The sequence below is a fragment of the Rosa rugosa genome, chromosome 3, assembly GCF_958449725.1.
Source record: "Rosa rugosa chromosome 3, drRosRugo1.1, whole genome shotgun sequence".
Classification (NCBI taxonomy): Eukaryota; Viridiplantae; Streptophyta; class Magnoliopsida; order Rosales; family Rosaceae; genus Rosa; species Rosa rugosa.
The window spans coordinates 56,683,470-56,698,579 of NC_084822.1; the positions used below are offsets into that span (position 1 = coordinate 56,683,470).

General features: G+C 38.8%; 2 protein-coding genes across 3 annotated transcripts; one reads left to right on the plus strand and one right to left on the minus strand.

The window, feature by feature from the left end:
• Positions 1-1,601: 1,601 nt before the first annotated feature.
• On the minus strand, positions 1,602-2,699 carry LOC133738784 (zinc finger protein ZAT10-like). Its single transcript, XM_062166401.1, has one exon. It carries the CDS (start codon positions 2,567-2,569, stop codon positions 1,769-1,771), a length of 801 nt encoding a protein of 266 aa, XP_062022385.1. The 5' UTR covers positions 2,570-2,699; the 3' UTR covers positions 1,602-1,768.
• Positions 2,700-7,115: 4,416 nt separating this feature from the next.
• LOC133738657 (adenine phosphoribosyltransferase 1-like) lies at positions 7,116-10,812 on the plus strand. Of its 2 annotated transcripts, none has more exons than XM_062166235.1 (7): positions 7,116-7,354; positions 7,614-7,727; positions 7,935-8,045; positions 8,392-8,484; positions 9,286-9,435; positions 10,006-10,064; positions 10,465-10,812. In XM_062166235.1, the coding sequence occupies exons 1-7, from the start codon at positions 7,192-7,194 to the stop codon at positions 10,522-10,524; spliced, it is 750 nt and encodes a 249-aa protein (XP_062022219.1). In that variant the 5' UTR covers positions 7,116-7,191; the 3' UTR covers positions 10,525-10,812. The 2 variants fall into 2 exon arrangements, with proteins under 2 accessions (XP_062022219.1, XP_062022220.1); XM_062166236.1 differs by having other exon boundaries at positions 7,644-7,727.
• The last annotated feature ends 4,298 nt before the right edge of the window (positions 10,813-15,110 follow it).

Below are 15,110 nucleotides of genomic sequence, written 5' to 3' on the forward strand. Positions count from 1 at the left end.
TTGAAATATAGAGGTGTAGTGGTTGATATTTAAATTCACACCAATTGTCACAATTTCAGTTAAATTTATTCCGTTTTGTATGAAAATTAAATCATTGATCGACTAAGTGTTGTTTTAGATCCAAACCTGAGAAGAATAAAAAAATTTACAATAAAAATGGATATTCCCTCACCATAGTATCAGGTAGTTGAGACCAACTTGCATATATCTAATGTGAGACTCAGCGTATTCTAGTACGTGGTCATAGCGTTGCCTAAAGCCTTGAAACAAGTTTATCTATGTTCAATGTCCAACTTAATCCCCTGAATTTTCGGAAGGATGGAATTAATGCAGGGTTATAGATGTTATTACATTCTCCTATACGTACACGCAAATGTTACTTGTCTTACCTACTTATCATTCTTGATTTTTCTTCTTCTTTTTAAATTCCTCTTTCACCTAAAAATGTTCATGTTCCATGCAAGCAACTTTATTTGCCTTGATCAGGTTACTCAAGTAATCTTTACCGAAAGTTACTCCTCAATATTGGAAACTTGCTCTACGTACATTTTCCTTTCATTTGTCCAAAAACTTCTCCTAAACCGCGTAAATCTTCTGCTTAAATTTCTCAGAACATTACATTACATTACAGGGAGCTAGGGCTAGTTGGCTAAGCTCAGAGAACCTTCTCCGTTATATCTTAGTTTTGCATATGCAACCCCCCGCTGTTGACTACCTCAGTTGTAGAAAAGGTCAGTCTCGTCGAGCTGTATCTAGACTTTTCAAGAACTAATATCAACATTGACTACTCTTACCAGAATCGCCAAGTCACCCCAGTAAGAACACAATACAATATACCAGAAGAATAGAGAATGTTTCCGCAAAGCTTCCCTTTCACCTAAGGTTAAATTTTTTTTACTTGGATCAGTTAATCGAACATTCGAACATATAAAATTCACAGGCAATGGAATCGAGTAGGAGCTAGAATATTTGGAACGGAGTAGAGAAAGATGGAGATGAAGCGTGGCATGCAATTTACCTTTTTAACACATGGTGAACGTTCCTCAGCGTTCCGTGTTGCATTGGCGGTGGTTCGTGTCATTTTAGACGGCCGTACCGTTACACGTGTCAGGCTGTCCCGTTGCAGAGCATCTGGCTTAAAACCAAACCCTAAATTGAGCTCAAGTAAGCACACCTGTCCTCCCAAATCTATTCCCACCAGCAGTTCCACACGCGAACACAAAACCAAAATAATGCCCGAACCTATCTTCTTATCCGATTCACACTAGCCAATATTCTGAATCGAAATTAAGAAAAGGAAAAAAGAAAGAATCGCCGACTTGTAAATATCGCGTGAACCTCATGGATTGTAGCTGGGACAGGGTACTACTAGTAAAAGAAGTGTGCTGTGTACCATTTTTCAGTTAGTCGGTTACTAAAGAGAAAACAGAACACGCTCTTTGGCCTGCACTGTCTTCGTGAAATGTCACCAACATGCCGAATGGAGTGAACTCCAACTCGCCGCGGTTTCTCGGCGACATTGATGATCATGCTAGTCGTATTTGTATAATGCGGAAATTACGTAATGAGAAAAGCGAAATTAAGGAATTGGTCTTTTGATGTAGGAAAAAAATCAATTGAATTTCCAAGTACTTCAATAGGAAGCTAAATAATAGTATGTACATAACAAACAAATTGAATTCCAACCAAAAAAGAAAAATACACGCTAAAATAATGAAAATTATAATTTCCTAATTAATTTCTATAGGTGTCGTCATCGTGACCGGCCCTAATTGAGTGATATCTCAACTTTAGGGGTCATGAATAGACGGGGCTTCTTCGTCGGATGTGGGCTCTCCACCTCGTCGTCGCCGGAGAGGAAGAAATTCCTTGACAACGGCTCCGGGAAGGCCGGTAAGTTCAGATCAAACGCTTCGCGGTGTTGGTGGCTCTGGCTGACGGTGTGTGTGGTAGACCCCACTCCCTCCGAGGTGGTCACGGCGCTGGTGGTTGCGGCGGACCTGGTGGCGGTGGCGCCGCCCTCGTAGTGGCACCGCTTGTGTCCTCCCAATGCCTGGCCGGTGGGGAAAGACTTGTGGCAGATGGAGCACTCGTGGGACCTACCGGAGGCGTTGGAGACGGTGACGGTGGATGTGGTGGTGGTGGTGGATGACGTGGAGGGTCCTTCGCCGCCGGTGACGGCGGAAGATCCCTTCCTGTGGCTGGCCTTGTGTCCACCCAGAGCCTGGTACGAGGGAAAAGTCTTGTCACAAACAGAGCACTTGTAACTGAGCAGCTGATTCTCCTTGGCCGGTGCTGACGTGGCCTGTTCAATAACAGGAGAAACACTTGGAACCGGAGACTGACTGCGGTGTGAGGCGGTGATGGGTCCTCCGCTGTTACCGCCGCGAGCGAGCATGATGAGGCAGAGAGCGAGATACTCCTCCTCAGAGACTTGAGTCTGCTCTACGCTTCGTGGACGCTTGGAGCGCTTGCGCTTGGTCCATGGCTCCGAGTACTGGAGCTTGGGCTCGTCGCAGTGGAAGCCTTGGCCGGCGGCAGTCGGAGAGTTAAGAGCTTCGAGGGCCATAACAAATTGCTAGTGAAATTGGTTTGCTTGTTGAAAACACAGAGAGAGATAAGTGTAGAGTATTCTGTGAATAAGAGAGAGAGAGAGGAGGGAGGATGGATTGGTTTTGAGTGAGAGTGAGGAGAAATGGAGAGAATGGGGTGTTTATAAGGGAGGAGAGTTGGAAGTTGCGTGACAAGTGGTAGGAAAGTAGTAGCAGTGTCCTCCTAGGCCAAGTGTCCTATTAAACAATTATTATTCTTCCTATATTACGAAATTAAAGACTTACCTAAGTTAGTGAGTATGCCACGTTTTACTTTTCTTGGTGGCCAAGGATGACCAAAAAAAAACGAAGTCGGTCAAAGAGTGGAAGTGTTAGAGGGTGGGTTTTCACCCTTTTTAACTCAAAACAAAAGTTCCTGGGGCCCAGCCCATAGACATCTTCAAAGTCAAATCTAATGCATTTTTCCAAATAAACGCGGTCCGGTCGTCAGTCCACAGCCGGCTCTGATTCCAATAGCAGCCGAGTGTTTTTTTTTTTTTTTTTTCCAAGTACAGTCGCAGCCTAGTTAGAGTGTTTTATAATTCTTCGAACTATTAAAATTTCAGCGTTGAGAGTCGTTTAATTAGATAATTTTTTTCGTAACATTAAACAATTACATAGACTATATTGTTAATCACAATAAATTTAACGATTTTCGATTCTAAAATTTTACTGTTGTACGCTATAGATGTTTCACGCGGAGCCACCGGCGTTTTGTGATCTCAATTCTCAAGCTTTCACTGATTCACAGGAATCACAGGGACTTTTCCTTACCTCACTTCACACGCTGTATAGTCGGTTGGGATTTTCTTTTTCTTTTGGCGGAGTTGGGTATACTGTTACGTCATGCATGAATGTGTTAAAGTATTCTATTGGATAATTAAGGGTAAGCTTAGCCATGTCGATGATCACATGGGAGGTTTGGGTTAGTGGTGGTGGAGGATACTGTGCTTCAAACTAGTGGTTGAGACTTGAGAGAGTGTGGGGTAGTTTGGGCAGCCTAATATTAGGCACACCATTTGCTTATGTTTGCCTCTAGTGACTAGAGTTTTCAAATCAGATTAGCCTAATATAAAATATTTTCATTCAAAATTAAGCACTGCCATTGAATTAGATATTTTATTTTTCTTACACATATTTTTTAAATCAAACTCGAGAGCCCTCCATAAAAGTTTGCAGCTAAAAAATATATTAATAAATTGTGAACAATAACGATGTACACAACTCATCTGTAATCACGTTAATATTTTTTTGGTTGTTCAATCACGTTAAATATTGCTCAACAATTAGTTTGCTAATTGTGATGAATAAAATCATACCCAGTACCATGCTCAAATTCAATGCACACGTTTTCGCAGCCTCACCCAAAATTGAAAGGTCTTTCACAAACTATACATTTGCTTTCACGATTGCGTCACACCTCCAAATATAGATTGACGATATGTGTATGATCACACTTGATACTTCTAGAAAGAGCGAGTGGTTGTTCGAAGTAGGAGAGAGTTCAGTTGTACTAGTCATATATCGTGCATTCAATTTGATTTCTTCCTCCTTCTTCTACGTACGTCTTCTTCTTATCTGTTTGACTCTCCATTCAGAGGGTTGGCTGGCTTTTCTTCTATGGTTGGCTTTCGTTAATTAGCTAGAAAGGTGAGAGGAACATATGCTTCAGCATCTTCGGAAACGACGCGTGCCCCCCGCCGACTAATCCAATCACAGATCATCAGTGAAGTAATCAAAGGCAAAGTTTGGGGGTATTGCTGACTAGTTGCTTCTATCAACGCCGAGATTTTTGTTTAATTTTTACCAAGCCCATAATTTACTGTAATCAGTAAATCAAATTATTATTTAGTCTTCTGGGTCAATGTCTGATGGAATTTGACCTAATCTGTTCAGGACGTGGTCAACATATCTGAATGAGCCTGAGCCTGACTTTTAATAGTTGTGGTAAATTGGGAACAAATGTCTGATATTAATTATGTTATGCTGTATTTTGGAAGTTTTACTGTGCTTGTGTTTGAATTGGGTGAGAGTGATTCACTGATTACGTTCATAAGGGTTTGCCTTTTTTTTTTTCCAGAAAAGAGTGGAAGCCTTATCGCCTAAGGAATTACGTGGATGCATAGGATTCAAAACTGACACTTCACCCCCGTCCAAAAGGACAAGAAGGAGCTGCCAGCCTGCCATATGGCCTCTCTCAAGATTCTCTCTCAGTTTTTTTTTTTTCGATGACAGGATTCTCTTTTTTTTTTGGTCAATCGATGACAGGATTCTCTCTCGCTTTGTTAGAAACAATTGCTGTCTTTTTGCCACTCAAATTATTATAAGCAACAACATGCACTCCGATAGTGAACCCTGATAATTTATGATGATTTTTATATATAAAAAAATAAAAATTGAAAACAGTGAGAGATAGCTTGAATATTGATTTCACTAATTCACAGTTTGGATCCATGATTACTGTAGTTTTCCTTTTAAGATCCTCATAAAAAAGTGATTTAGAGATTGATTTAGGCACTTAGGTTTATCACTTGCGGTCCATTTTGAATTATACAAAAATAAGTATAAGTGACATAATATATGACAAAGTGGAGATACAAAATCATCACCCTTAAATTTTACCTTGTTTTCCGTGCACACTCTTTTTAGTCTTTAGCTAGTTTTTGAGTTAAATATTCTGCCTATATCTATTGAGCTAAGCTATAGTAAATGGTACATTATGCACCAAATTCAAATAAGAAAAATTATAGGGTCTAACGAGTGTGTTATTTTGGGTTAAAGATGAGGAAAACGGATATAAGAAAGCATAACATTTCTTGAGTTGGAAGCAACATATGTCATGGTATATACGGCGCCGGTTTATATCTAGCTTAGCTTTGTATAGCAATTTGCATGTTGTTAAGCTAGCATGCAAGCATAACAACTCAAAGAAAGTAGAGATGCTACTTAGCAACTATTTAAAGATCCTTATGATTTTTATTTTTCATTATTGAGAATATGATGATCAACAAGAGAATAAAAGAGAAGCAAAGCTAGGTTTCGAGACAAGATAGAACTCGGAATTAGCCGATGAGTACGCATATATACATATCTGAAGTCATTGCTTACATACGAATATAGGATTCCGTCAACTAATTTTAGCACGCAGTTTACATGGTACTAATACTTCTACTATTCTACTTAATCCGCCTGTACCTTCCATAACACGCACGGTTTCATTTTTCATATTAAAAGTAATACATGTATAGCCCTCCAGGTACTCCCCCCTAAGAAGAAGACGAAATGGAAATGAGAAACACGTGAGGTTTTACTTTATTCCTTGGACTTGGTATTCCAATGAAAAATAAATACATATGGTTAAATTAATGATTTTATATATGACTGATAAGCAGTGAGAAGCTGATGGGAAAATAAAGAGAGAAAAAATATACGAACTGATAAATATAAGAGAAGAGAAGTCGTGGAGTGTGGTTGGAAGTATCTGATTCTGTGAGCTTTGCATTTGGATTTTGGAAGAAGAAGTTTGCAGGAAGCAGCAGGTCGTTTGGATACGTTCACATGCATTCACAAAAAAGGCGGCATATGCAGTTTCGTCTTTGCATACGTCAGTGGAGTGAGCTCCTTGTGGGTGTTGGGCCTAGTGGGCAATTGGACAATTCAGTCCAAAATCGGCTGGTGATGATCTTTTTTTTTTGATGTACAAGTCAAGTCATCTATTCAGTATCTAAGCCCAATGACCCAAAACATTTGAGGCCCAATTTAACATGAATTGTGTGCTAGTGGCGGATTTAGAAAATTTTCGCTAAAGAGCCCTCTGGATACATCTTTCTTATTCGGCATGTTTTAGTCTTCCTTTTTTTTTTTTTTTGGTCAATTGTTTTAGTCTTCCTTGAGACAATTGCTTGAAATTATTGCCCTTCGGCATGTAGAGACTGGGTGTGTGTGTTTGGTGGGGTGGTAAGGCTTTGGTCTCATATATAAGAGGTCAGGAGTTCGAGCCCCATCAAGGGTGGGAATGGGGTGGGGTTTAAAAAAAAAAAAAAAAAAAAAAAAAAAAAAAAATCAAAATCGCCTAGAGACTTTCAAGTCGCTTAATGTTTCAATAAATGGTTTAGTTCGAGCTATTGCTTTCAACAGCTCCTACAAATCCTCCACTTATGGTAAATATCATGATTATCTCACAAGAATTTGTATCCAAAAATTGGATGAATCACGACGTCTTGACTCTTGAGAGAAATAAGAAGTATCACTACGGAGGGCATGACATGGGCCATCATGAACAAGAAGAAAAAGAATTAGGGCGTGACAATATAAGACCTGTTTTCTTCCTTGTATACAAAAACCGCCCAACTATTGTGATAGTTGATCCACACGCTTTTCATCTTTTTCCAGCTCACTTTATTCCACATGCAGTTAACCTAAAATCTCTTTGTACAGTTTAGGTAGTTATCAAATAGACCAAAATGCCCCTGCGATCATCGTGTCAACTTGCGTGACCCTAATAAATTACCCGCCAGGCAGGATCTCTCTCCCACTTTCTTACACTGCACCACCACTCTTCTTATTAATTTCAACATTTCACCCGATCGAGTCGGACCTAATGATGCTGCTGCGTACCACCGTCTCAATTCTTCTCTGGTCATCCTCGCCATCCTTCATCGCCTCTCCCACTCTCGCAGCAACTCCGTTTAAAACCAAATCTCATTCTCCCTTAGTTGCATTTCCAAATTACCGATCCACCCTTGCTTCTCCTCGCTGCACCGGTAAGCTCTGGTATTGATTGATTGTGCGTATCATGTTTGATTATAGATCTGTTGGGAGATTTTAGAGGTTTTTTTTTTGTTGAGAAAATTTTAGAGGGAAAGAAATTCCGGGAAAAATAGCGATGGGCAATTTGGTCATGAAATTTATTTTGGGGTTGGTGGGTGTTTTTTTTATATTTTATCAAATACAAATAAAAGCAATTTCAGAGTTTATAGGCCCTCTGTATTTTTGCGCCTTGTGTCTAATTGTGTGGTTTAGTGAGTGATAGTGACTCTGTGAAATTTCAAGAGATGGCCGCCGAAGACGCTCAAGATCCTCGCCTAGCGAAAATTGCCTCAGCAATCAGAGTCATACCCGACTTTCCCAAGCCAGGTTTCTTTCTTTCTTCTCATTTTTGTTCAACATTTTAGTTTGGTTTTTTTAGATGCAAGTAAGACTGGTCTTTTCATTTGGTGGGTTTGATCGGTTTTGGGTTAATAGTTGAGTATGATCCAATTTGTAATCTGGGTACTGGGTAGTTTTGGGTTTTAATGGACTTTTGGTCGTGAAATAGAGGATCCATTGTGGTTTTTATGGCAGGGATTATGTTCCAAGATATTACTACCTTACTTCTGGATACCCAGGCTTTCAAGGATACCATTGATTTGTTTGTTGAGAGGTACAAAGACAAAGAAATCTCTGTTGTTGCAGGTAAACTTAAATCTTACAACATGATCTTTCACTTGTAGCTACTTTACGTATTTTTTACTTGAATTAGTAGTTCATTCACTCAGTTTTGGTTAGCCACTTGAGTTGTGGCAAGACCTGTCATATGTTAGTTTATGAGATTCTACTGTAAGTTTATCAGTTTATAAGAAAAGTTAGTTGGTTGTTTGCAGTTCAACCAAATCCAAATTTTAGTATTTAGCATTGACACATGGGATGTCTCACAATCGTAGTTTAGGGGGTTGTTACGGTTTTAGTGGCTATGTTTGATGTATCTACTGTATTTTGGTTGATGTTTATTATCTTGAGTTTTATGGATGGCGTTATGCAGGTATTGAAGCTCGAGGTTTTATTTTTGGCCCTCCTATTGCGTTGGCCATTGGGGCTAAATTTGTACCTATGAGAAAGCCGAATAAGTTGCCTGGTATGTTGATTCACACTTTTCTTTTCTTTCCCTCTCAAATCCCACTAGTTTCCTTTGCTTTCAGAAGGTCATGTGCACTAGTGAAACCTTGCTTAGCAACTGACTTACTGGCAGAGCGGGATAACTTATTATTTCACTTTAGCTCCATGAAGAGAAGAAAAAAATTCGTCAATGAATTACGGTCATAGAGTATTTTAAATAAAGTCTGACCGAAAATATCTATGATAAGATTCTTTGTTCAGCCTGATTCAACTAAGGTTACCTTTTAGCTATGCAATGGAAATATACGCCACTTTAATTGTGAAATTATGATGAAGAGGAAATGAGTAGTTATGTTCTTGGGATGCAGTTTCCTTTCGCTCTTGATAATACAAGGAGAACAGCAACCTTTTCAAACCATATGAATGACACTACGAGCTCAATAGCCACTTATCTTTGTAATCTAGGTCTAATAAAGCCCTGTTTCAACTTGGAGACAAAAATAGGAGAAAGTAGTTAGATCAGACCTGTGCATAAGAAATACCTGGGCATCAAAGCTAGATTTATCTCGGTTTCAAAACAATACAGTGAATAAATATCAACATATGGGTTAAATACTTAAAACATGTGTAATTTTTTTTTTTTTTTGCATAAGCATTGCTCTTATATCTTGTGGTGTTTTAATCACTTAGTGTTGATGACATCACAACAATGTGATTCTTAATGTGCTAGATATATATTATTTACCCAGCAAGCATTTGGTGCTTTCAATGAATATAATTCTCGCAATTACGTATAATGCTTATATTTTGATTGTGCCAGGGAAGGTTATTTCTGAAGAGTACTCTTTGGAGTATGGAACTGACACGATGGAAATGCATGTGGGAGCTGTAGAAGCAGGAGAACGTGCCCTGATCATTGATGATCTCATTGCAACTGGAGGAACTTTGGGTGCTGCAATCAGGCTACTTGGTGTGTATCAAAGCATGAGTTTTATTTTATTTTAAATTGTTTGTCGCCGGCTAATATTTTTAACAAATGGTCTCAGCCCTACAATTCTTTTCCTCCTATTTCAAGTGGGAACCTAGTTGTCTTGCAAAAATGAGGGGCCAAAAACCAGTGTGGGGAGAAGGGGTTGGCTATTAGTATTAGATAGTTGGGCGCACAAGCAATTAAAAAATATTGATTTAAGTGGGATTTTCAGCACAAAAGTTTGCCTCATTACTTGCATGTCTAGCAGACAGAAAGGAAAGTAAACCAAGGCTTTATGATTTAAAATTACTCTCATTTAAGACTTGTGGAAGAATGGAACCATCTTTTGATTCAACAGTGTTCATTTGTTTGAATTTGATAACAACTTATCAAGAGATAAGGGTGTGACAGCATGGTGATAATGGGAATTATAATGCACTGTTCTGATATCCTTTTAAGTCCTACTGCCACACCCATTAGCTGGTTTGTGTAACATAGCAGTGAAATGTTACAAATTTGTAGCTAAAAGATTCTTGTTTTGTGACTCAAAGTCTTGATTTCTTGTTGCAGAACGTGTTGGGGTGAAGGTGGTTGAGTGTGCCTGTGTAATTGCACTGCCAGAACTAAAGGTATCAATATGACTTTGCACGCACTGTACTAGAAACACTCATCCTTGATTATTTTTGGGATAATTGAGGCTCCCTTACTATTCAGCATTTAGTTGCAGACAAATTATTATGGCTTTCCTCTGCACTTATTATAGACCGAAGTGGATGATTTTCAGGAAGTGACTAGTAGAATTTTCTAACATCATGTTCTGGCCATGTCTTGCATTGTGTATATTATAGAAAACTGAACATTGATCCTGTATCATTACTCCAAAGTTGATGTTGTTGGCCATCAAGCTACTTTGCAATTTGTTTTATATCATTACCCCTACAAGTAACAATAAGACGCATATTTTATTCATTCTTGATGCTTACTTTCTTCATTAATTCAGTGCTGATTTTCTTGTATGGCGTGTTTCAGGGTCGGGAACGATTGGGAGACAATCCGTTATTTGTTCTTGTCAATGCACCTGGAGCATGATTGTAATGGAATTGATGCTCTTTGCCATTTGAGTTCTTGGATTCTTTGAAGCTTTTATTGGAGCTGTAGAGTTTCAAAAGAAAATTTGATTTTTAGCAGGGCTGCACCTATGGCTGATTATAAAGGATTTGTTTACACTTTGATGGTTGAAGAGCTGAGAAAACTTGGTAGATGGCATGTATTGAGAGCATAAATAAGTAACTCGTTTTTCTGTTATTGCTTTTATAAGCGTGTGCTAATAACCGTAATATTACTACGAAGTGATTATGTTGACTTTTTACTTTTTTAGGTGGTTGAGGAGCAGAGCATAGTTGTTGCTTTTATATCATTGCATAATGGGATAATGATCACTGAGAAATTACTTGTTAACAGATGGGTACATGAGTTTTTAGTTTTTAGTTTTTACTCAAAGGAGAAAGCTGGACCTGTCTCTCTTTTTCGGTGTTAGAATGTGATTGGGCAATCAAAGTCCAGAGGTACAGTGGGTGGGTTCTATGAGTGCTGTGTTACCCTCATGAAAAATTCTTACATAGAGCAAACGTACCACGTAGCTGGTAGGGCTGCCCAATCAGTGAACATGTAATGAGATGTTTTGGGTATTTTATATTAATAAGGAAGGATAATTTTGGAACACAATTAAAATTTTCTAGAGTTTGATTGGGTTGCCTCATCGCCACGTGGTACGTCTGTCCTATGTAAGAATCTCTCTGAGATTGTATTAGTCGAGCTTTGGGGTTTTTCATAGGCTCAAGTTTTATTGCTGCCATGCAGGTTTTACTTTTACCTCATGTTCCTCATTGTCATCCTCCTTGGTAGTAGCTTATGGTTGTCTGCCTGTCTGTGGTGGGAAAGAAGCCGTCGTAATACAAAGCTATCTTAGGATCTGATTTTTTCCACCTTGTGTGACTTGTGAAAATAGCAATAGATAAATAAAAGAAGACACAATATTGATAAGATTCGATAAACGTGCCTACTTCCACGTAGCAGTAGTATTTTTTTCTTCTTAAATTGTAAAATAATAGAATTATAAGTAGGGTTGGGCAAAAAAGATCAATCGGAAGACTGAAAAACTGGCCCGTATCAGCTAGTTCGGTCTGGTTTTTCCTGTTAAAGATTGTTTTTTTTGTTCAGTTCGGGTCCAACAAAAAAAAAAGGTCTGGTTTGAATCTTTAATTTTATATTTTGCAAAATCCGAAAAACCTGACTCTTGGCACATCCACACCTTACCCCTCTCTCATATAAATAGACTTCATTTCACTTTCTCAGTTTCACACTTTCACTCATCCACAAGACCACACCACATCTCTACTTCTCTCTTTCTTTCGGGAGAGACGAAGACACACCGCACCGGCTATGATTCGGCGTTTCTGGCGGACGAAATCTCTGACACAGTTTGGGCCTCCTCGCCGTCTCTCCCAATGCATCACAGCACAGCGCATTTGTGTGAGCCTTTGAGCAATTTCAAGAGGAAGTCGTCTTGGCCTTACCATCACCACCCATCGTCGATCAATTGATCATCTCCTTCTTCGCCTCCGCTCATGGATCCACATGTTCTAGCAGCTTGAGGATGGCGAGATCGGGTGTGCAGTCAAGTTGGATCGACAAATATGTCTTGTTAGCATTGAAGCCACCCTAAAGTATAAGGACCAAGTTATAGAATAAGGGGATTAAGTAAGGATGTCAAACCCACGAGGATTGACAAATCCTTTTCTAGCTAGGGAAAACTTAAGGAAAACTAGAAAGAACAATTTACAAGTTCACAAAACCAAAACTCACTACAAGTTATGGCAAGTGAATGATGTTATGCACAAATGGATAGTGAATGTTTGTTTGTTTGTTTGAATGATTGGTTGATTGACTAAACTAAATGCAAAAAAGGTAAACTAAGACTAGTTAAGCTAAGGTCGTAGAAAAATGGATGGGAGTTAGGGTTTGGATTGTCTACCACTAACCTCCATTGATGCAACAATGCAATTGAATATGAATGATGCTAAACCTATTGTCCAATTACCCTCTTAGCATCCGGATAAGACTACTAAGGCCTAAACTCCTTTCATTTTATTAACTCTAACCGGATAAGTCTAGAGCTAACTACCTAGAGACAAATTCAATTATCGGATAGGTCTCAATCTTTTGCCCATAAATGCATAAAGCTTAGAGTTTAGGTAACCAAGAAGGCAAGACAATCCTATCTCTAGGTGATTTTAGCTCACTACCTTCACACACACACATGATGTGCTTTCATGCTTTCTTTTGCCTAAAGGTAATCAATCTCTTAGCAAAAACTTCATGTCTTGGCAAACACATTAACTCAAATTGATTAGGTCTAACTAAATGCATTCAACTTTTGATTTAGCATGTGAAGGTGACAACATGAATTTCATCAAATCATAAACAAAACATCAATTACAAGCAAGGTTGGCTAGAGCAAGTTCACTACTTACTCATAACTAAATAAACAAGCTTTAACATACTACAAGACATCAAGTAATTACAGAGAGATAAAGAGTGAGAAGTGACTATTGATAGTGGTGGAAGTGGTGGTAGAGATGGGTCTCCCATGTCATGGTGTGATGTTGTGGTGGTTGTCTCCTCCTTCTTGATCCTCAAACTCCTTAATGGTGTAGATATGATGAATCATTGAGTAGGTACTGATGGTTTGTAGTGTTGAGATGATTGTGGAATTGATGGGTGGTAGAAGTGGTGGAGATGAAGTTTTGGTGTTTGGATTTGAGGGAGGTGGAGTTGTGGAGAGAAGATAGAGCTCAAATGAAGTTAGAATTGATGCATGAATGGTTGAAGAGATGATGAAGATAAGGTTCTTGGCCTCTTTTGATCAGCTATGTCCCTTTGGTCCCAAGATGTGCAAGAGATGCCCTTACACCATTGTGATGCGAGAAGCGTGTCCACAATAGTAAGAGGCTCTGTCAAGCGTCGAAAGCCATATGAGATTAGCTAGAATCCACTAGCAATTACGGGCACAGCCGTAAGAAACATAGAGATACTTCTCTAATATTTGGTTTTTTTATTGATAACTTGAATGAAAATTACAATCTAAGAGGTGCCTTATATAGGGCACATAGCATAAACCTAATACAACTAGAAAACATAAAGAACAATTTATTGTAGACTAAAACTAGGAAACCTAATTAAACTTGATTAAATAAAAATCAGAAATAGAATCCTAGATACAAGATACTAAAGAATATTACGCTTGGAATCCCAATCAAGATTTTGCTCGAGAATCCCGATATATCTAAAAGAGTAATTTATGATTAATTCCATCATTAAGAAGCCTATTTGAATACCAATTTTCAATATTCAAATTAATGTGAAGACGCTTCTTTCTTTTCGAGATTTTGTTGAAATTGGCTAAAATCTCGCCCTACATCACATTGTCCCCCAAATGGTCCCAAAATTGTAAGGTGACAAAAAGGACAAGGTGTAGAGAGATGTTTGAATTTCAAATGGTGGAAGATTCTCACAACCATGGTCCTCCTTGGTTGGACAAAAGGTCCTCCATGAGTGGCGGCTCGCTGGAAGTTGGCCGGAAACATCGCCGGAAAAGTTGCCGGAAAATCTGATTTGCATTTTTCGCCCAAATTCCATATCTTCTTCTTCTAGCTTCAAATCTCCGCATTTCAAGGCCCATTTGATCATTTTCTTCTCAATGCATGGATTCCTACAAATAAAAGGAAATGGATTAAAGGGGGTGAAATAGCATGGAAGACACATCAATTTATATAGTTTTAGGGCACAAATGCATAAGTAATTAGTGACTCAACATGTCTACACCTTCAAAAAGTCAAAGGCGGCAATTACCTCTCCACCATGTTCCTCGAGAAAGACGATGATCAGTACAGATTGAACTGTCTTTTTCTGTAACAGATCGGACTAAAAACAAGATAAAACTAGCCCAATCTTTTCGTGGTCCGGGTTGTAGTCGGTCCCTACCTTGTTAACTACACAAACAGAACCCAACCTGAATTTTTATGTTTGGTCTTGAGCCCAACAGGTCCTCAGTCGAGCCCAGCCCTAATGAACAATCTCATAGTGTGACTAAACTTCACGAAAGTGGTAAAGAGTAATTATTCTATGGTCTCGGACTACCACGTGGCATTGTCATGTGGTGGTTTAGGCCAATCATATTATTCGAATTTAGTGGGGATCTTGCAGAGGGGTGAAAAAAAATTAAATTACGATAACCAATCAAAAATTACTATAAGTTATGTGGACAAATGACATCAACTCTGACCACCACATGTACCATGGTTCGAGACCATGTTATAATTTTCCTATGGTAAAACTCTCTCTCTCTCTCTTGATATTATCTCAAAATGTATTCTCTGTCTCTCTTTCACTTAATTGAAGCATTTTTTCTCCAAATCTCTCAAGTAAGGAACTCTCTCACCAAGCGTAGCAATTGTCTCTACTCACAAATGGTGGACTCCACAAACTCCTTGACTTTATCAAACTCTCAAATGCTTTAATGAGTTTGGATACCTTGATTTCGAAGTTAGACAAGTTCGGATGCCTTTGTTCTCGTATCTAATGACATTATATATATCGACATTGCTTCATGGCAT